General features: G+C 36.4%; 1 protein-coding gene across 6 annotated transcripts; it reads left to right on the forward strand.

Moving 5' to 3' along the window:
- Window positions 1–1,277: 1,277 nt before the first annotated feature.
- stat1a (signal transducer and activator of transcription 1a) lies at window positions 1,278–20,213 on the forward strand. 6 transcript variants are annotated; one of them, XM_042404457.1, is made up of 25 exons: window positions 1,278–1,393; window positions 4,356–4,486; window positions 5,009–5,153; window positions 5,244–5,339; window positions 5,500–5,586; window positions 5,785–5,863; window positions 6,074–6,165; window positions 8,023–8,174; window positions 8,356–8,514; window positions 8,617–8,709; window positions 9,370–9,429; window positions 9,520–9,540; window positions 9,749–9,839; window positions 10,075–10,116; window positions 12,205–12,294; window positions 12,568–12,666; window positions 13,760–13,895; window positions 14,746–14,801; window positions 15,117–15,214; window positions 15,307–15,446; window positions 16,593–16,781; window positions 16,898–16,973; window positions 17,017–17,149; window positions 18,545–18,586; window positions 19,551–20,213. In XM_042404457.1, exons 2-25 carry the CDS (start codon window positions 4,359–4,361, stop codon window positions 19,578–19,580), a joined length of 2,334 nt encoding a protein of 777 aa, XP_042260391.1. In that variant the 5' UTR covers window positions 1,278–1,393; window positions 4,356–4,358; the 3' UTR covers window positions 19,581–20,213. The 6 variants fall into 6 exon arrangements, with proteins under 6 accessions (XP_042260391.1, XP_042260393.1, XP_042260392.1 ...); XM_042404459.1 differs by having other exon boundaries at window positions 1,279–1,393; window positions 17,053–17,149; XM_042404458.1 differs by having other exon boundaries at window positions 1,279–1,393; window positions 15,120–15,214.
- Window positions 20,214–22,992: the final 2,779 nt, after the last annotated feature.

Raw genomic sequence — 22,992 nt, forward strand, 5'->3', positions numbered from 1 at the left:
TACAGCAAGAAAAACATGTTTCAATGTTCATTTGGGCTCCTGACTGTTGTTGTGAACCCGTCCTTTAAAGCACAGCACTATGCTACCAGGACTGATGTCATCTTAGTGTGTTTTAGATATTTGCATCTTTCACAAGACGTGTTGCTCCTGGTGTATTGTACACTCTATATATGTATATGAATAATAATAAATGTACTGTAAATGTCTAAAATATTTACAAATACTCCAAAGTGTTGAAGTATATGACGAATTATATGTCAGTTGAAGAATTAGTACTAATATATATATATATGCTTTAATAACAGCATTATCACATTTTATCATGCTTTTGAGAGCAAAATAAAGCACTTTGATGCTTTTGTACATTTTCTTTATTTTTTCAGTATTGTTGATTAACAGTCACGTCATTCTCCTGTGCTACTGGATAAAATATTCATATTATCTGTACCACAAATTTCAAGTTTTCACCTTTAAACTTTTCAGATTGTCGTATTTGAATTGATGTTCAGGACCCAAATGGATAAAACTATTCAATATTTCACAAAAAAGAGAAAATATTAAACAGAAAACCATACTTTTGGAATTCTGTATTTTGCTACTTTATCCTATTAATAATCTCATGAACCCCTCAGATTTATCTTGTGACCCAAATGGAGGCTGAGAATCACCAAAAAGTGTTAAAAGTGTTACGAATTAGTCATAAAAAAAACTTCATCAGTAGTTTATAAATCAACTGACTTTTTCTCACAAGGATCATATCGTTATTGTTGTTATTTGGGTCAAATCTGACACACTAGTACTAAAAAATGCTTATTTCTGCTTATTAGTTTTTGTTTTCAAGCATATAATATTCAATTATGTGCATTAAAATAAAATAAAAACTCATTATGAGTTAGGTTTTAGTTTCGGAGGTGTAGGTGTCCCAGTTCTTTCGCTTTCTCTGAAAACACGTGGTCTCCCTGGGCTGTTCTGTGTATTGGCTTTCCTCCCTTAAAGACCTTGCGTTATTTTGCTTTTAATCAGTTAAGCATGACGTTGCCATATAGTTTAACGCCATATGAGTATATGAATAAAATAAAGGATGTGTTTATTATTCATCTTGTGCTCATAATAGTGAATTTCCATGAAAAAAACACCCTGTGAAAAGTTGTTATTGTGGTTACGCTTGCTAACTGACGGAACAGCCGTTTTCCATCGTTCTGATTGGCTATCACATGCGAAAGGCGGGCACATGTCACGAATTCTAAGCGGTGATTGGCTAACACGACACTGGCTGCGGCAGAAACAGGATATAGAGCACTGTCTGGAAGAGTTGCTTAATGTAGGAAGAAGCCTTTCTGGAAACAAACCTGCACTTCGGTCAAAAATTGTTAACATTTCCTTAAATTAAGAGGTAAGTTTTAACTACTAACTTCCTCACGTAGTGGCGACATTTAGCACAAATCCGCTGCGTGCTCTCTTTTATTGAGATATGCCTCTTAAAGCTAAACTCACCCATAAAATTGAGCTGCAACGTTAGCTAATCAAAAAAACAACTCTTAGAAAAGCGTTTACTAACTTTTATCTATCGCTAAGTTTCACTTATGTGTTCGTTATACCTTAAGTCCACCTAATAGCAGTTATTTCCATAAAGACATAACTTTTCATGGTGGTTTACTGTGACAGTAACCGCCCACCACTTAAGATCTAAAACCTAAATTATCAAGTGCAACGTGTTTTAAATGTTGTAATTATATTTAATCTGCAATACCAGGTGAATCCTATATAGGCCGAATTCTACAGAGGATTATAAACATTCAGTTAAAGTGATGAGTTTTTGGTAATACTGCAGCTAAGTATGGTGTTATAAAGGAAATCCTTAAAAGGGCAAATATCTGGATGGAGTTTGGTTTGCATGAAGCCAGGTGAGATGATCACCTGAGCAGCCAGAAGGGAATTAATCTAATAAAAATGCAAATTGTAACACTTGTTATGTGTTATAGCTATGTAGTAGAACTTTCTAGTTTGTTATGAAAGACAACTATTAATGAGAGATATTGATATTATATTAATATTGTGATATGAGACTAGATATCGTTTTTGGATATCGTAATATCGTGATGTGGCATAAGCTGTTCTATCATTTGCCTGTAACCGCTTAGTCATTATGACCATATTACTGGTGATTATTTATCAAAAACTTCATCTCATCGCGCAGCCCTAGAGACTCATAAAGATGTGGAAAATATGGATGATGCATGTCTTTAACAGGGGCGGATTTAATGATGTTGGGGCTGCAGGCAAACTCTGCCTTTCTCTAACTGGGAATATTGGTATCTGCATTGGAAGAAGAAGTACTCAAAGCTTTTTTTTTAACCCTTACATACTGTTCGTATCCTAATCTTTCACATTAACCCTCAACAGTTCGTCTCTGTACAAAACCTCCGGACCACAAATGTGTTTTTCATCAGTGAATACCTTGTTAGTCGTTTATAAATCAGTGACTAAGCCTTAAGGAAGCTTTCAGAGAGCAGAGAGCGTGTGCTCTTTGGTTTTTACAGTGTTTGTTTATGCAGATAAAAACATTCACAGTCACTCTATATTACTGCTTTATGTTAAAACAGGAGTATATTAGCCATAATTATTTCAGTGAATGTTATTGAATGTGAAGTACAGGTCGAATTTAATCCGGAAAACATTTTATGTGTATTGTTCGGGTTCAGATTTCTGTTGTAGGATATTTTTAGGCTGATGCTGGAGGCAGATAGACATTAGTGGGGAAAATGAAACTTATCATGGACACACATAATCTCATACACTCACTTTTATTCAGTTTATATTGAGTAAAGTTTAATAAAGTGAAGTTGAAGTAATGACATTAAATGGCATGTGATGCAACAATAACCTCAAATCTCTCCATTTAATTGAAGAATCAACTTTTTTTTAACCATTTGAGTTAATTTGAGTATCTATTTTTAAGTTTCCAAAAGCAACAATTATGAATAAAACTAAAATCTTTCCTTTTTTTGTTTAATAATTAAATGTTTTCCCTTAAAACAGCAGAAAATGTTTCTCAGCAGTCTGAGATGCTGACATTTCCTGTAAACATCTGAATGCATCTCAGAACTTCAACTTCTAACCTTTTATTTTAAACCCGAATTTACTTTCATTGTCACAGATTTCAGACGTTGAGGTTTTAGTTTCTGTTGCAATTTATGATTTTGAAACTTCTAGTCAGACATGAATGGGAAGTAGTAGGAGCACAACAATTCAGCAGTCAGCAGTTCTGATTTCTTATAAACAAGCAGCTGGTTTGTTGTAGTAAGTGAAGAGAGAAGCTGCATCCCTATAAGACTACATTATTCTCATATATTTAATGCCTTAAAATGAGTTTTGGGATTAGATTATATTTAATTAAACACTTTGGGAATACTAGGATGTTGCAAAAAGTTAATAAATAAGAAAATATATCAGATTATGTGCAGTAAACTGCAAAAGATGCAACAATTAGTCGATTAACCGAAGTCTTTTAGCAGGAAATTAATCGTTTATGTCATTTTTCAAGCAAAAATACCAAACATTTGACGTTTCCAGGTTCTCAAATGTGATGATTTGCTGCTTTTTCTTGTCCTACATTGTAGTAAATATATATTTTTGGGGTTTTGAACTGCTGTTTAGACAAAACAAGACGTTTAATGATGTCTCTGGGAAAATTGTGATGCACATTTTTTTTTTTTTTTTTTTACCATTTTCTGAGGTATTAAAGACAAAATGATTAACTAATTGGTAAATAATCATCAGTTGACCTAGATTCTTTGATAATCACAGTGAAGTAATCGATATTGAAAATGTTTATGTAGAATTCTCACTGGATTTGTTTTAACTCTCAAATGTCGATATTGGTTTCAGTCTCAGTTGTCATAACCGACTCCTAGACCACGACAAACGTAGGAACGGATACGATGGGTGGCAGTAAATTCAGCAAACAACTTTGGAAATTATTAGAAATATGAAGCGAGTCAGTTGGTAACGTCATATGTGAACAATGAAGGAAGTGTGAATGCATGAACAATGAAGTGTAAGTGGTTGTGGAGTAAAAACAAAACTAGAGTCAAACGAAAAACAAAAGTCTGCGGCTGCTGGCTGGGATGAGTCAACGCTCGGAGTTGACCTTTTATCCCACGGGAGCTTTACGCCCCGGTGTTCTGAATTCAGCCGGCTGCCAAACCCACAATGTCCCAGATACCTTAATGGACACACATGAATATAATAATAACTCATCACCACACCAGCATCGATAGACTTGAGGTAGGTTAGGCAGGATCCGTCACAAAGCGTCAACCCTGAATGCTCATGAAGCTGCTCTCGTTCACCAGACGATGGCGCAGTGGTGCCAGCTTCAGATGCTGGACTGCAAGTACCTGGAGCAGGTGGACCAGCTGTACGACGACTCCTTCCCCATGGACATCCGACAGTACCTGAGCAAGTGGATCGAGAGCATCGACTGGTAAGAAGACACTTTGGTTGCGTTTTATATGCTCTTTGCATCTTTTAAATATCGTTTTATACCTTTTTATATCTTTATCTTTTTCTATTTTTTTACAGATACAAAGCGTTTTACAAAAAGTCTGATCTTTAAATAGAAAAACATGGTTCTTCTATGAATTTGCTGCTTTTCTCTGTTTTGCATCATTGTAAATTGAATGTCTCTTGGATTGTTGGTCAGATGAAACTTTGTGATGAGCATTTTTTAAATTATTTTGACATTTTGTAAACAAAACAATGATTCTCTTAACCAAAAAAAACCCCTGCACATTATGAGTTTATGAAAATATTAAAATTAATGATTAAATTAAGTCATTAAGTTGCACCAGATCTTATCAGTGCTACTATAGAATTAGCTTCTTATTGATTAATTGTTTGAATTATGTATTATGCAATTTTCTCTATTTTTTTTTTAATTCTATGCCTGAAAGAATTAATTGGATAATCAATAATGGAAATATTTTCTCTGTCTCTGTCTCCTCAGGGACACGGTGGCCATCCAGGACTCGTTGGCCACCGTCCGTTTCCACGACCTCCTGGCTCAGCTGGACGACCAACACAGCCGCTTCGCTCTGGAGAACAACTTCCTGCTGCAGCACAACATCCGCAAGATAAAGAGGAACCTGCAGGTCAGACCCCGGCGTCGTACGCAGCAGGGTTTTTTTTTTATCAGGACTCAGTTTTATTCAGTAAGTTATATGGAGTGATTGTCGTTCCAGGATCGGTTCCAGGAAGATCCGGTCCACATGGCCATGATCATCTCCAGAAACCTGAAGGAGGAACAGAGGATCCTGGCCAGCGCGAAGAGTGCCGAGGTAAAAATCCGCAGTTTAGTGCAAGACAGACAAATTAATGTCCTCTAAATCTATGTTTTGAAATGATCATCAAATATTTCTTTCCCGTAATTCAGTCAGACACATTTAGCGCCTTTTGAAAACATAATTTCATGTGTTCCTTTGTTCTTTATATCTTCAGCAGGAAGGCGAGGGGACGGTGTCGGCCATGGTGGTGGAGAAACAGAAGCTGGACAACAAAGTGAAGGAGATGAAAGACCGAGTCCAAGTAAGACGTCACGGAATAAGAAGTGATGTTGTTATTGTCACTACAAATATAAATAGCACATAAAGTTAAAGCAACAAGCACACAGACAACAGATGCAGTAAAAGTGTTTTCAGAGGACCAGATGTTAGTATTTGGGGGAATGTTCGAGTCCGGCTTCACTTAAATGTTATTAATGGATCCAATTTCTTCTCAAATCAGGTGGCGGATCAAAACATCAAAAATCTAGAAGATCTGCAGGATGAATACGACTTTAAAATCAACACACTGAAGAACAGAGGTGAAAAAAAATGTTTCCTCCTCATCACAGAAGAGGTTCTTAGTCCCCATGACGTCACAAATTGGAGAAAATCTTTCCAATCTTGATCATATATTTTGTGCAAGGATGACAGATGCTTTATAATTCCCAAAGGCAAAACACGTAAATAAAGCAAAGAAGCTGGTTTGTGAAGCTGAACTCTGATTGTTTATGTTTTTTGTGTTCCTGTAGAGAATGAAATGAACGGTATGACACCGAAGGAGCTGGAGAAAGAGAAGATGTTGTTGGGGAGGATGTGCTTCGAACTGAAAGGCAAACGACAGGTGAGCAGACAGAAACGAAGAAATGAACCCAGGACTTTGTGAACACACATAAAACGTTTAGAGAAATAAATGTAAATCTAAATATGAATCAAACATGGATTTGATTCAGTGATTATAGTATTGAAATTATATCGTATATTGTCCTTTTTGTTCTTGTGAGTTACTGAAAAGTTTCTCTTCTTCTGCTTCTTCTGCTTCTTCTTCTTCTGATAATTAAATGTAACAACCTGAAAAGGGAAAATCCCTCCTAACTCACGACTCTCATAATAACAGCTTTGTGATATATATCACACCTTTCTAAAACATGCTGTGAAGTATATTTTATTACTTTGCGTTCATACAAACAAGATAAAAACAGATGTAAAAGAGATGAGACAGGAGAGGTCAAGAAGCCATCATACAGTGGATAATATAGAAAAATGCAATAAAGAGAACATGAATTTATAAAAAAAAAGGAATATTAGAGACACACAAAATTAATAAAACAATAATGCCGCAATCAGCTGACAGTGATCAGTAACTGTAAGAGGATTAGTAAGAAAGTGTAACAATGAAATAACAAAATTATAACCTACCTGGATAAAAAAAGTCAAGAGGAATAAAGCAAGTCAAATTTATTTATAGAGCACATTTAAAAACAAAGTGTTTTACAGAGAGATTTAAGATACAAAACATAAATAAATAACTGTATCAGACAAAGTTGAAATCATTTTATCATGATCGTAAACATTAAGGGGAATCGTAAGGTGATTTTATAAATGAGAGATCATTTAAAGCAGGTGAGAACATGTTCATACAGCTGAGAAATTATTAAAAACAATTTCTCATCTTACAGAGACTAACGCCAAGTTCACACCAAAGATTCACGACGAGACGAGTTGAAACTTGCAACTGCTTGCAAAACCTGCCAGTTTACACCAAAGTGACTAGACGAGACGGTGTATCGTCTCCATAGCAACAACTTTCTGTACTTCCCTTCTAACTAGCGTCCTAAAATATGATTGAGGATAATGATGGTGAGATACTTGCTACAGTTGCATTTCCAGTATTGATGAATTGGCGAAAACATGGAAAAAAAACGAGATGCGAGACTCTCTTTTCCTCCGTCCTGCCATTTCAATCAGCTGATAGTTCGTAACTGACTTGCTGTTGAAACAGGTGAGGTGCCTTTATGTTCTAAAACCAGCCACTGGCGACTTGACAAGCTGAGTCGCAGGCAAAACCATTAACCACCTTAACTTTTCCCTGCAGTGTTCTAAAATTTCTTCTTAATGACCATTAAACAATAGAGACCGGAGTATTTATTCTCTTGTACAAGAAGGAGTGTTTCACAATGCAACACACAGGATGAGGATACAAAGAAAAAGACTCCCAGTGGAGCGCTTATAACAGGGTTTTATACACCTTAAGTGGGCGTTACAGTTCTTTTCTTAATCTATCAAAATACAGACGGCCATCTTGCCCAACTGACCCCCAGATAACATGTCTCACACTGTCCCCAACGGATTTCAATTTCTACATCTTCCTCTTTACAAATATAATACTGAACTTCCTTTAACTTTAGCCGATGAGTCTGCTGATGTTGCAGAGTTGCAGTACAAGACAGGAACAATTCATCTTGATCTAGATAAAATAGTAACACTCATACACAGTGCAATTATAATTTTAGACTTCAGAGGCTCTGGCTGCAAAAGCTCCATCGTCTTTGACATACGACACATTTCTAGAAGTGTGATGTTGAGATTGAAGTTATGTCAGGCCAAAAACATTGTGTAAATTCTTTATCTAGTGCAGCTGACGAATTCAAGATGTGAAAAAAAAATGTGTGTAACGTCTGTTTTCTCTGCTGTTCGTCAGGATGTGGTGAGCCAGCTGTCCGACCTGCTGAACGTCACTCAGGCTTTACTGTCGGACCTGATCTCTGAGGAGCTGCCGGAGTGGAAGCAGAGGCAGCAGATCGCCTGTATCGGCGGTCCGCCCAACGCCTGCGTGGACCAGCTGCAGAACTGGTGAGACACTGGAAATACTCACTCAAGCACCAAATGTGTGTTTATCCCCTGCTAAAAATAGTCCCCAACAAATACATGATTTCCTTCTGTTCCTTCTCTCTCTTTTCATCTTCTGTCTCTTCTTTTAACTCTTTCATTTTTGTCTTCTTCTTCTTCTTCTTCACGTTCCCTCGTCCTGCAGGTTCACGGCAGTAGCGGAGAGTCTCCAGCAGGTCCGTCAGCACCTGAAGAAGCTGCAGGAGTTGGAGCAGAAGTTCACCTACGACAGCGACCCCATCACGCAGAAGAAAAGTTTCCTGGAGACCCGAGCTCTGGATCTCCTCAAGAACCTCCTCTCTAAGTAAAGATCATCTTATAATTGATTTATTATAACTTACGGTTATTATTTCACCTTGTTTTAAGACTCAGACTTCAATAATGTGTTATTTTTCTGTGTGTGTAGCTCTCTGGTCGTAGAGAGGCAGCCCTGTATGCCCACCCACCCACAGAGGCCCCTGGTGTTGAAAACAGGCGTTCAGTTCACTGTAAAACTCCGGTAAGAAACAAAAACACACGTAACTGATGTCAAAACTGAGCTTCATGTGAGCACAACAAGCTTTATAAGTCATGAAGAATCAGTCTAGACTTCCTCCCACAATCCTTTGAACATTTTTGGGTTGTTTTCTCGAGTCTTAAAGAGCATCATAACCGTTTTTTTTTTTTTTTGTATAAATAGCTTCATTGCCACTAACAAACTGAACTAGAGCTGAAATTATCAGTCAAATAATTGTTAAGTTAATCAACAGAAAAATAATCAGCAGCAAATGTCATAATAAAAACTGATAAAAGATCAAGAAAAAAAGGTCTAACATTTGTTTGTTTTTTAGTGTTTGGGCTGCTGCGAAGGGTTAAAGACACCTTATCTTATTATTCACACCTGTGGTTTTCCTGCTTAGCTGTGAGAAAATGTCTGTTATTCAAATAAACATAAAAGCAGCAAACATGTCACGAAAATTTAAGGAACAAAGAGCAAAAATGAAATTGTCGTGTAAAGCAGATGAGTTGCAAAATGAAGGAAACACTGGAATGTTGTTGTCCTGTTTCTTAAATACAGAAATATTTGTAATAGTGGGGTTTTTTTATCAAGCCTGCTGTTGCTCTGCAGTTCTGTTTCAACTTCCTGTCTCAGTCGAGCATCTCGTGCCCTCCTTTTCAGGTTCCTGGTGAAGCTGCAGGAGTTTAACTACCAACTCAAAGTCAAGGCTGTGTTTGATAAGTAAGCTGATAAGATGTTGGTTCATTTTTTTGTGCATGTGTCGAAATATGTCGTGAATAAATCTCACATCCTCTTCTTCTCTTCTTTCAGGGATGTCACAGAAAAGAAAGGGTACGTTTCAAAAGCATTTACATGTATTTTAATGTAAAAAAAAATAATGATACTTGATGATACTTCCACTAAAACAAAATTTAGGACAGTGAATAATAAAACTGAGGAGTAAAGAGCATTCCCTCTCACTCTGGGAAATATTTAAATGACAATAAATGTTGAATAAATTACTGCTAACGACTCCTGATCGATGCCCGTCTGACATCAGGTTTCGGAAATTCAACATTTTGGGTACGAACACCAAAGTCATGAACATGGAGGAGTCGAACGGCAGCCTGGCAGCAGAGTTCAGACATTTGGTAAGACGGATGTTTGGTTTTTTTATTGTTTAGGTTTAATGAGCAGGGTAAGTTATTTCATGGTAGGATAAGAGGAAAAAGAAGAAAAGTAGAAATTGTGAAACAGTATTGTAATAAAAGGAACTAGAAATTAATGGAAAATCACTCATTTGAACAGTTATATTGTTTTTGTGGAACTGAAACTTTTGTGTAAAGGAAGTCACGTTTTTTTAACTTTATTTTGTTCACTATGCAGCAACTGAAAGAGCAGAAAGTAGCCGGAAACAGAACAAATGAGGTAAGAGCCTATAAAACTCCGAGGGTCTTGATATATAAATGGGCAAAAAGATATCTATTTTATTTAAGTATATTATATATTATATTATTTTAGTATATTAAGTGTGTATATATATATAGCTTAAGCTAGTTGCAACTCCTGTTTCTAGTTTGGCCTTAAAATACACAAAATAACAAGAAAATCTATATAAAAACAGAACACATTATATAATAAAATCACCATAAAACTCACTGACAAGCAGCAGATCATTCAATACTTCATGATGCATTTGAGTCCTGTGGGAAACTTTATTGACAACCATATTTTTACTGCTTTGTAATGAAATATTAAAGTGTGTGTTGAGTCTTTCTGGAGATTGTGAGAGTGTTAATTTTAATTTAACTTAAAGTTATTGTGTTTTATTTAAAGTCTTTCACTGTGGCGCCATCTAGTGGTAAAATACAGAACGACACAGATCCCAGGAGCACTTGTAAATAATATAAAGAATCGTTGAAAAGATGCTATAATCACAAAAAAATCCTACAAACAGTAACTTTAAGATTTGTGTTATTTAGTATTTATTATACAACATGTTTAATCTAATAAAGTGCTGAATAATATCACCGATTATTTGTAGGCTCTATTAATCATCATAAAAAATGTGTAATATCAAGTTTGTTGGAGTTGATGTTGCAGATGTCTGTTATGTTGCAGTAATAAAAACAAATGTTCCTAATTTTTCACACATTCATAACCAATTTTAGGCCAACAAGATGCATGTAAAAGTTTATACAATCAAATTTTTTTCTTTGTAGAATAGATTAGATTGCAAATTTATGACACTTAACGACTCGAATTTCCACTGTAGTGGAAATTTGCACTTGACTCAAATATTATATAGAAATAAAACATTAGAAAAAGCAACAGTATGAGAGATGATACGAGTGAGATCAATACAATTATACAATATAGGATTACACAATGAAATGCAAATGTTCTGATATGTTAAATTAAAATAGAATAAAACAATAAAATAGAGCAATGTATAAAAAAGTAGAACTAAAGGAAAAAATAAAGGAAAATGATATATTTACAAGAAAGATACAGTTACATATACATATACACACAAATATGTACAATATCAGTGTAATATACAAGTTATTGTGCAAAAATTTGAGTTAGTAGTGGGAATGACAGTAGTGCAAAGATTTGTGGCTGCCTTTTAATATCCTAAAAGTAGAATTGTAATGAAAATTAAAACATAAAAACAAGATTGTTACACCTGTTATGGAATTTTCCATCTTTAGAGTTTACAAATTGGGTTACATTGGGTCAAGCTTGGCTTTGAGGTCACACTGTAATTCTTAAATCAGAGATTAAGATATCTTCTCCCTGAGACTTCAGCTGTCTGTGATGTTTTGGGGCAGAAACCTCTCTGATAGAGGGTATATCAGCATTGCCATGGTTACCAAGGTCAGAGGAGGCTTCCCTAAACAACACAGATAGGTGTCGCTCAAACCAAAACTGCTGAAATTACATGCAACGTGACTTAAACGGTCAGGGGTAAAGTGCAGTCCCTTGTTTAGAAACTAGTGAACCAATCAGACTAATTTTTCATATTGTAGGCTGATAAAGACTCAGACAAAACACTCTGGTGTTTACTGGTTTTGGTTCTCCACTTGGCCAAGTGCTTTCAATAAACATTTTCAGCATTAAGACATTAAGACCATCGCTTAAAATATCCACAACAGCGCCTATTTCCACATTAATTAGAATACAAAGACAAACAATTTCGCTGCCTCAACAAATATAAATACAAATACAAATACTGAGCTCTCTGCAAATCCCTAATACACATCCAGTATTGCCATGAATTAGGGAACATACACTTACTTACACTTACACTCAGTTTAACTACTGTACTTTTGGTAATAATGATGTGACTATTTTTAAGTAGAAAGCCTAACCAGAGACAGGGGTCACAAATGATCCTTGGCTAGAAATCCTATATGCAACACATCTGTATCATGTTATTGTCACCTGTTACAGTGGTTTTTTGCATTGTCCCTGATAAATAAACTGAGTGTGGGTGTTTGTGTGTTTGTTCAGGGTCCTCTGATCGTCACCGAGGAGCTTCACTCGCTCAGCTTCGAGTCCGAGTTTCAGCTCAACCAGTCCGGACTTGACATCAAACTGGAGGTGAGACGACACAAACACGACAACCTGAACCTGAACAAACAACAAACAAACAAAGACTTCTAGTGGGAATTCTCTATTCACACAAAGATCAATATGTTGTAGAGGATGATCCACTCAAAGGTAAAGCACTTGTACACTTATCCGGATACCAACTGTGTTTTTGTGTTTATCTTCCTGAGAACAGAATAAATACTGAGCTTGTTATTGACTCCAGATATTATGTGAGTGTGTTGATGACTGTTTATCTCTGTTTATGTGTTGTTGTTGTTGTAGGCCATGTCTCTGCCTGTCGTGGTCATCTCTAACGTCTGCCAGCTGCCCAGCGGTTGGGCCTCCATCCTCTGGTACAACATGCTGACTACCGAGCCCAAGGTGAACACACACACACACACACACACACACACACACACACACACACACACACACATAAAATCAGATAAAACAGGTATCGATTAGAGACCGAGCCATTATTTGCTTATCACAGAAAAGGTCTTGAATATTTCTTCTTTCCTTCTGTAGACAGCGGTGTAAGTTACAAAATGTTTTTGTATGTGGTCGGAAGACGTTCTGCATCATAAACTTCCACTTTTTGTGGTGTTTTAGTCAAACACTGTCACTACTGTGAGCTACAGCAGCTAGGAAGCTCATCCAGTCACAGTGGACAAAGCAAGAGTTTAGCAAAAACTTCAATTAACTTAATTAGTTTGTGATTGGTTAATCATTCATCAATTTGCTGCCACTTATCTGGGTCCAGGTCTCGTTAAATCATTAATTATATTATTAGGAATTACTGTTATATTCAGCTGGGAAGTCCTGACAAAACTGTCAATAAATGTTTATACTTAATAAAGTATTTCTGTCTTTCTTTGACCAGTATGATTGTAAAAAAGGTCGTAAATTGCATTTTATGCTGTAATCAAAAGTCAGATCAACATTTATTAAAGGTGCATTATCACGCAAAACAAAAAACAATGAAAACAGCAGAACTAACAAACAATAAGGTTGAAAGATGATTAATAAATACAAATCAAAATCAAAAAAAGTCTTTAATTTGTTTTGGTGAACGTGTGGATTTATTGGTATCAATATATTTGTTGGCAGATAAATCACAGTACAGTAAATTTAACATGTTTAACAGGCTGTATTTTATTTATGTATATTTGACCATTTTTTTTAATGTTTTTATCTAATTTGGATCCTTATTTGTTTAATAATATATTTCCAGTAAAGCAAAAGTTAGAATTGAATTATTTCATTGAATTATAGAATATATATAATATATATTAGAAATCACGACTCATTCATAACCGAAAGTGAGTAATTTAACCAAAATATGTTTGTTTGTGTTATGAAAATGAAAATTGGTTTGTATATGTGTGGGGTTTTACCAATACCGATACTGATTACAGACAAACTCGTCTTCTGTTGTTAATGTAGTTTTCTGTGTTTTTTCTCTTTTTTACAGAACCTGAAGTTCTTCCTCTCCCCTCCACCGGCGAAGTGGTGTCAACTCTCTGAGGTTCTCAGCTGGCAGTTCTCCTCCGTCACCAAGCGAGGCCTGAACCAGGAGCAGCTCAACATGCTGGCAGACAAGCTGCTCGGTCAGAACCGCAATCAGAACCACATCCTCACCCTAGAATAACAACCACAACTAGAGTCTGAACGAGGACAATAAACATCAGAGATCAGAAGCATCAAATGAACGAATTAAACACAAAATCACAAACTACCTGAAGTAAAACTACAGCAACAACATGAACTAGAATGAGATAAACAAAACAACCTCAACCATCTTCACAGCTGCAATGTAATCAAGTAATTAACTACCAGCTAGAATAGAGAAGACTTCATTTCCACCTCGTTATGTAGTCTGACATGTTTGGAGATGTCTGTTAGAGAAAGATTATCAGCTCAAAGCTTAAATTTTATCATGACAATCTGAGAAATATTTTGATTTTAGAGTTATTATTCCTGCAAGTCGACTAACAGCTGTACAGCTGTGCTAAGGCAGCCATGGTGACGATAATATGCTGAACAGAACATTAATTTTGCATGAAGTTTCTTTTAGTTATATATTTTATTTCAGTTGATTTCTGTATCATATTTAAACTCAAATTAATTCAGATTAAGGCTTCATAATTCTTAATCAAGTTTCACCTCTTATGAAGACAGACATGACTCATAAATTTAGTTAATTCCTAAGAAAAAGTTCGAAGAATACTACAAACTTTCTTAAATCACTCGCATGTGCCTCCAAAGAATCTGTTCATACAAACGCTTCTTGCATGAAGCCCAATGAGCACAACAACCAGAGGTATTTCATCTGCGTCAAACTCAACAAACCTTTACTGTTCATTAATAGTACTTCAGATACCTGCAGATCTTGGACACTGTTGAACTACTGAAGGCAGAAAAATGTAATATGAGACCTGACTGTGATTCTCTCTGCAGGAGCCAAAGCTCAGAGGAACCCGGAGGGACAAATCCCCTGGACAAAGTTCTGCAAGGTGAGAAACAGTTCCTCTACCACAGGGGGGGCAATCATTTTATACAGAACATTAAAGGGGACGTATCATGCTTTTTGTGGTTTTCTGTCATTTATATACTGTTGGATGTCGGATGTCTGTGCTAAACAAGGTCAAAGTTCCAACTCCTGAGGGAAATATCTGGCTCTTTAGCTGCTAAATGCTCCACTATGTTCACCAGCTAGTCTACAGCTAACTGTGTTTGTTTGCTGTTTGGTGCTGAGCAGATTTGTGTCTCTGTTGTCCAGTTCAGGTGTGTTTTGGCTCCACATGATAAATGTAATTTGTTTTGTCCAGCAGCAAAGTGCCAACGAGAAAAGTTTTCCCTTCTGGTTGTGGATCGAAGGCATCCTGGATCTGATCAAAAGACACCTGCTTTCCCTCTGGAACGATGGGTGAGTGCACTCGCATCTTGAATCCAAATGATCGTGTTATTTTTTGCTATAATAATAATAATAATAATAAATATCTTTCTGTCTCTGTGCAGCTCCATCATGGGTTTCATCAGTAAGGAGAGGGAGAAGGCTCTGCTGAGCAATAAGTGTCCCGGTACCTTCCTGCTCAGGTTCAGTGAGAGCAGCAAAGAGGGAGCCATCACCTTCACCTGGATCGAACACGACGTGCACGGTGAGCAAACACAACAGGAATAAGACAAAAGTGTCTCTTCAGCCATATTTAGCTTTTTTTTTAAATCCATATTAGCAGCATGACTCTGTGGTTGCAGACTGAAATATCTTAACAGCTATTGGATGGTTCATAATGAAATGTGGTGCAGATATTCATGGTGCCCAGAGGTTGAATTGTAATGACTTTTGACCTTTTTGTAAGAAACCACATTCAAAATATCAGTTATTTATGATTTTACGTACTTAAAAACATCGACAGCTAAACTGTGTTCAACACTCTTGTAGTTCTGGCTGCAACTTACTATTATTTTCATTATTGATTAATGTTCCGATTCATTTCTTGATCAAACATGTGGTCCATAAAATCTCAGGAAATAATGAAAGCCTGTTATATTTTCCAAAATAATCATGCACTTGAAATATTATCATATCTGACATCTTGTTAAAAAAAACAAAAAAAAAAACATCTTGTTTTACAGATTTTTCTTACTTGACTCTTACTTTGTGTTTCGTTCCTCTAAAAATACAACTAATAATTATTTTCATTATTGATTAATGTCCTGATTATTTTCTTGACTTAACATTTAGTCCATCAAATCTCAGAAATAGTAGAAAATGCCCGTTAAATTTTCCCAGAATGAAAGGTGACGTCTTGAAATTGTCTTGTTTTGTTTTGACCAACAGTCCAAAACCCAAAGATGTTCAGTTTCCAAAGAAAAAGTATCAAATCCTCACACGTGAGAAGCTGAAACCTGCAAATTTTGTGGCATATTTGCTTCAAAAAAGACAAAAACAATGATTCGATTGTCAAAATAGTTGCTAACTAATCGATTGATCGACTAATCGCTGCAGCTGTAGTTCACTCTTTTCATATAAACAGACACTGATAAGAAAATATATATTTTCATCTTTAAAAGTGAAGGATCAGTAACTTCCTAAAACAGCTGGACTCGAGTTTTTAACGAACAAACAGGAGGAAATAGTGTTGGGGACTATTTTCAGCGGCAGAATAACACACAATAAACTACAGTGTTTGTGTTCATGGTGCAGTGGTGTGGGTCATTGACTTGTTCTTAATAGTTCTGGACAACAACGGAGGAATAAGCTACATCACTCAATACTTCTTCTCTCTTCTCTCTCTACTCAGACAAGCCGATCTACCACTCGGTGGAGCCGTACACAAAGAAAGAGCTTGGTGCCGTCTCGCTGCCGGACATCATCCGCACCTACAAGGTGATGGCAGCTGAGAACATCCCAGAGAACCCGCTCCGCTTCCTCTACCCGGACATCCCAAAAGACAAGGCCTTCGGGAAGTACTACCCCAAACCCTCAGAGAGTAAGACACACACACACAACTCCACCCAGCTGATGACTGAACACAATGACTGTTTAATTTATTAAAAAATATGCACATTTTAAAGTTTTAAAGCTGAATGTGTATCTAACTTTCAGCTACGGAGCCCATGGACGTGGAGAACACAGAGAAGAGCGGCTACATGAAGACGGAGCTCATATCTGTCTCAGAAGTGTAAGCAGCAGTAAATATTGTGATTTATTAACAGTTTACATAGAATTAAAATGAATCCTCTTCTGTGTTTTTGCTCCAGACACCCGTCCAGACTGCAGGACAACATGATGCCGATGTCTCCCGACGACTACAAGGCTTTGGAGCAGTACGTCAGTCCGAGAGACATCGATGCTGTGGTGAGTTCTGCTCTGCACTGACACTTACTGCTGCTGCTCTGCTTGAAATAAAGGTGTCAAAGAGTCCTGCGTGGGTCTGAACCTGCCACCTGCACAGGTGCACACAACCTGGGGAAGTAAATAAATGATAAATAAATAAAAATGAATAAAGAGCAATAGACAGAAGCTCCCTCCCTCCATGTCTTCATTGTTTTCTCCTCTTTAGTAGAAGGAAGTTTTTATCTTCTGTTCTTGCATTGTTATCTTACGTATATTAGCATTTTTATAATAATAAATGTTTATTTTTGTAGCATATTTGAAATAAAAAGATGCGATACACTGTGCTTCACAAAACAGACAAGATGTGAGACTTAAAGCTGGAGTGCGGGACTTTTGTCTCCCCCTTCTGGCAGTGAGAGTAATTACAGTAACACTGTCGATGCGCTTACGTCAAAGGCTTCGCTGTAGTTTACTTTGTTGCTGCTGTTGCGGCTGTAAAACGGTGGATATATTGTTTTGAGCATCACACAACCCCCTGCGAAATGACTCGTTTCACCATCAGAATTTGATCCATTCGGTCCAATAACAGTTGGAAAGTCTAGAAGAGCCAAAAGATTAAATTATTTTATGCACATTCAGGTTAGCAGAGAGCTAATCGGAAGTTAGCCGCTCGGCCTGCTCTGCTCATAGACACCAGATTAAAAACTCTGCTATACTGTGAAATACAGAGAGATTAATCTGGCGGTTAGAGGCTTAATCAGCATTGTGTTAACGTGTTTGGCAAGAGCTTGAATGTAACAGACGTTCATTTGTATGTAAAAGTTTAAAGACTAATCAAAGACAGATTAAATAAAATGACAATTGGTGAGGTCAAAATAAAGTAAAGTTCTTTAAAAGATGAGTTTTAAGTTTTCCTTTAAAAGTCTCTCTCCTTTTTCCTCTTGTAAAAATGTTAAAGATATTTTTAATGACTCATCATTCACTTGAGGGCAAACCCCATTCAACACCAGTCAAACCTGATTACATCACAAAACTGTTAAAAATAGATAAAACCAGTCCAGCTGCTGTTAAAAACCAAGAAAAAAAAAAAAAGACGGCGCTCCCCTTTGTGCGTCATCGTCCGTAGTCGCTTTCATAGTGCAATAACTCATAGTGTGTATTTTTCAATAGAGTGTATCTATTATTTATTTTGCCTTTCCTTACCTCTTTTTAAAAGCTGACTCGGTGAGTTACGCACAAGAATTGCAATGTACCTTTACTGTTCTGTACTTGTGCAAACGGCAATAAAATCTCTCTCTCTCTTTCATGTTGTCCAAAAAATAAATGGACTCAGTGCAAGACTCTGCCGTCCGTCTGTCCAGCTGTAAATCTTGTTGTCTGTCTGCTTCTGTTTTCCTCCTTCTGCTCTACTTTCAGACCAACAATCTGCTTGGACTTGCAGGACAGTTTGACGATGAGGTAGATGCAGATTTAACTTGTTCTGCTCTATACTAATATTGGGTTGGATTTTTTTTTTTTGCATGTATTATAACGCTCACTGAAAAGGACACTCCACTGATTTTACACGTAAAGTTTATGTGGAATACGACTGGTTAATGTGACAAAAAGCTGCAGCCAAGTCAGTCTCCAGCATCCTGAGATCAAAGAAATTCAAATTTTTGGAAGAGATCTTGGTAAAAGCTTTTAGCTTTCTACCTGTATAAATGTTTGATGTGAATATATTTGTGCACTTATCAAATATTTAAATCTTTTATCATTTTTTTTTTTAAATGTACAAACAAGTAAATCAATCTTCAAAATATAAAAAAAACAATGTAGACTGTCAGGCCTTCACCGGTAATCGTGTAGGATTAGTGTTGATCTAGTTGCATTGTGGGAAATGCAGTGTTTTATGAGCTGGATCCATATTCGGGACTAAAAGTCGGGATGTTTCAGCCTCTTCTGCTTCAGTTTTGACAATTTTTAAAAATCTATCTCTATCACAAGTTTTCCGACTCCATTAAAGTGCAGCACAAAATCACTGAAGCGCACCTTTAAATCAAACCAGCAGATGTGCTCTGTAAGTGACATATCCTGTAGTCTTTCTTGTAGAAGACAATCTGTACACAAAAAGGAGAAATTAATATATATTGTGTATATTCCAGTTCATATTTATGAGGTGGTGATCTGTCGTTCCTCTACATAGACAAAGAAACAATACACAGTGTAAATACACTAATATTCTGCATTTCTGAAGCATGAAAGTCACTTGTGAACATATAATATATTAACTGTTGTCTCTACTAACAGAGAGTTGTCTGTCCTTTGCTTGTTAACTTCAGTTTCTAGCACATCTTGCTTTACGTTGCGTCTCTGTTCCTCGTTTTCTTCCAATTCATTGACACAAGTAACTGAAACAACAATCCTTTTCTTCTCTCTCCAGATGAGCGCAGACTTTGAGGAGCAAAACTGAGGCCGACCGAGTTGCTTCACTTCATCCGACTCTTCATTTACTGCTGTGCTTTCTCAGAGAGTTTGTTTCTGTAGAGATCTCAGTTGATCATGTAATACTCTACTATAGAGCAGTAAAGGTGTTATAAGGACCTTGAAACTATATAAAATCTGGTGTTAAAGATCTTTCTAGCTGTGCATACAGGTCAGTACAGTAACCAATCACCTCACAGGAATAACGGAGATACGAGTTTCCCTCCTGAGCCTGTTTCTGTCTCTTTATTTTCTGTATATATTATATTTCCTTTTTATCAAATGTGAGATGGAACCATCTCTCGAATCCCAGCTGTGAGCGTAATGAATGTGATTTTGCATGCCTTCTTTTACCATTTATCATCAGCGACTGTGGCTGAAAAAAATATGAATTTGATTTGATTTTTTTTTATTTTTTTTTTGTAGCAGAAATACTATGAAAACACAATGACTTATGGGAAATGGTATCATTTTATGTGTCTGGAAAAATGTAAACATCTTTCTGTTTGTTTCCTGTAACACTCAACATTAACTTTTTATTTAAACTGTATCATTATGTTTCAATTGTATCAAGTATTCTAATAGTGAAACTGCTAAAGCCATTAAATCACTTGAAGACTCAGTTTTGGTGCAGTTACTTCTAAATCATCATCATCATCATCATCATCATCATCATCATGCTTGTTGTGGAAAGTTTTACACTCACACCTGATCTGCAGTTTATGTTCATGACATTCAAACAGTAGCTGAGTGTTTGTTTGTTCACATGATGAGGTTTCATGTGTTAATATCATTTCAGCATCTGAACTTTACTCTGAGACTCAGTCCAACCAGTCAGACTGCACACACACACACACACACACACAGATGAAGGACGAGAAGCTGCGTCGTTAAAATTAATTTGATGAAAATGCAGCTTTAACTGAAGCACAAAGCTGCTTTTCTACACAGACCTGCTCAAGACTCAACAGAGCTGCAGAGTGATGAAGTTCATGAGAAAAAGTAAAGTAGAGTTTGATTTCTCTACATTAAAGGGACATGGTTTTCTCTAGTTTGTGGAAAATGAATCTAATAATTTCAGCTGGAGAAACTAATTTATTATGATGTGTTGTTGTTGGGTGGAGTTTCTTCAAACAGTCGTCATTTCAAACAGAAATATCAGCGGATAAACTTCCTCCTTAGACGAGGAAAGATGGCCGTCTGTTCATTACATTCGTATTTCAGACATTTTTGTTTTTCATGTCTGTGTGAGAAGAAACTCTGCAGAGTCCAAAAGTCAGATTCAATTATTGATTTTAATTCTGACTCTGATGGAGGAGATTGTTTCCATCTGACCTGTGATGTGTTCTGTAACAAAGGAGGAAGTGCAATTATTGATGTGAAGAAATATCTTAACAAATGTCATAAAAAGATGTTTTATATGTCTTAAATCTTAATCTCTCTCTCTTTAGACTGCTTCCTGATCTCAGAGTGCAGCAGCTTTCTTCGTGGAGAGGTTTGTGAAACACTTCACAGCTGTCAGTGTGTTATTTATCAGCACATTAAATCTTTCAGCACATGGATTATTGGTAATAATAGAATAACACGGAATGACGCCTGTCAGGTGTGGGAGAGTTTAGGGACTCGTGATTTTCTTTTGTTTGCTGAGGTTTCAACAAACAGCTGGTGAGCTCCCTCTGCTGCTTTACAGCGTGTTGACAGTGTGCTGCTCTGAGACCACCAGTTTTGGATCTTTTCCAACTCACATCCTGAACAGTTTTCTGTTCAGGATTTGTTTTTCCACAAGTTTAGACTTGAATCTGCTTAGATCACACATGACTAACAACACAGACATTGATTTAGAAATGAAAGGAGGGGAAGATAGAAAAGAGGAGGACTGGAGAAGGGTGAGAGGAGAGAAAGAAAAGGAAAGTAGGAGAAGAGTAGTAGTAGTTTAACTCAGGGTCAGTTTCTCATTTCTACAACCTTCACATAACTCAGCTTTTAATGAAAAGTGACATTTTTACATAAATCATGAATATTAATACTAATATTTTGAAAATCTGCTTTGGACAAAAAGCAAGTGTTTTCTTCTCCAGGAAGAACTAACTTTCTGCAAACAAAGTGAATACAGACATCTGTCTTCTTCTGCTGTGAGAATCAGCAGGTCAGAGGTCAGATCAGGTTTGTGACGAGGAGCTGAGAGAGGAAACAAAGAAGAAAGTAAAAACCTCACAGCTCAACATCCAAACACAGACTGCACACAGAGCTGCAAGCATCCAACAGAAACCTTCACATCTACAGATCCAAGTACAGTTCTCCAGTTTACTTTATCAGCTAAAAACTCTGATTTTTATCTTCTTTTCTAAAAAAAAAAAAAAAAAAAAAAAAAAACTTTATTTGAAAGATGAATAAAACACCTGGACTTCTGCTGTCAGACTTCATCCAAACTAAGAAGTGTTTTTTATTTCCATCATGTTGAACATGCAGGTTTGGAAAAACAAAATCTTTCTCCAAATTTTACCAAACAAGACTTTTACAGTCTGTTAAACAGAAATACAAGAAGCAAGGGAACACGGCTTGTGTATCACAGTCTGCATTAGAATTCGTCAGGGGTGCAAGAAGCCACCTGGTGGGAAGATTAAAGGGTCTCTGTTATTGTCGAGAAGTTCTCATGGAGGAAAAAGTCAGTAAAATAAAGACAGAGAGTGATGACTTTGATAAAACCAGAAAAATACTGGACTGTCTTCTATGAGTTCTCAGGATTATTGACACAACATGGAAGATCTGCTCTATCTTTGAAGACCAATTTAACTTCTAACTTCTAACCCAAAACAACACATTTGACCTAAACTACTGGATCAGCTGCTTTTCCTTTCAAGGTTGAAATGCAAATTGATAAAAACTTCTTTCAAGGTATTTTAAAACAAAGTGAGATTGGTTTGATTTCATGTTTATTCATAGGTTAACATTGTAGTCCAAAGGCATGTCAGTGAAATCAGTGAATTTACGCAATTACTCAGTGATGACGTCAAATCGCTTGTTTTGTCAGACAAAACAAGAAAAGCAAAACATCTCCTAAATTGACAAAATGAAAAAAAGTCAAAAGTATCAGTGCACTAGGTGTATATATGCTCCTAAATTATATGAATTAATTAATGAATTTTTATCTTAGTGTGGTGACATTCATGTTCCAAATAGAAACAAATCATTGCTGCAAACCACAGACTGTATGTAGTAAGAAAAAACATGTTACACAGAGAAAACAAAACAAAAAAACTATATGAACATCTTCCATAAAGAACTAATCATTTTACCTTCTGTAATCATAATACAAAAAAAATGTATTTCATTTTCTGCTTCCTTTAGCTCACATAACTGACAAAGCTGATACTCCTCTTCTTCAATACCAACATATCATC

The sequence above is a fragment of the Thunnus maccoyii genome, chromosome 24, assembly GCF_910596095.1.
Source record: "Thunnus maccoyii chromosome 24, fThuMac1.1, whole genome shotgun sequence".
Taxonomy (NCBI): Eukaryota; Metazoa; Chordata; class Actinopteri; order Scombriformes; family Scombridae; genus Thunnus; species Thunnus maccoyii.

Bases quoted from the DNA above. Each gene is read 5' to 3' on its own strand.
- stat1a (XM_042404457.1), top strand. From the start codon at position 4,359: ATGGCGCAGTGGTGCCAGCTTCAGATGCTGGACTGCAAGTACCTGGAG. The intron at 14,802-15,116 runs GTGAGAAACAGT...TGTTTTGTCCAG, and splicing joins CCTGGACAAAGTTCTGCAAG to CAGCAAAGTGCCAACGAGAA. The intron at 17,150-18,544 runs GTGAGTTCTGCT...CTCTACTTTCAG, and splicing joins CGAGAGACATCGATGCTGTG to ACCAACAATCTGCTTGGACT.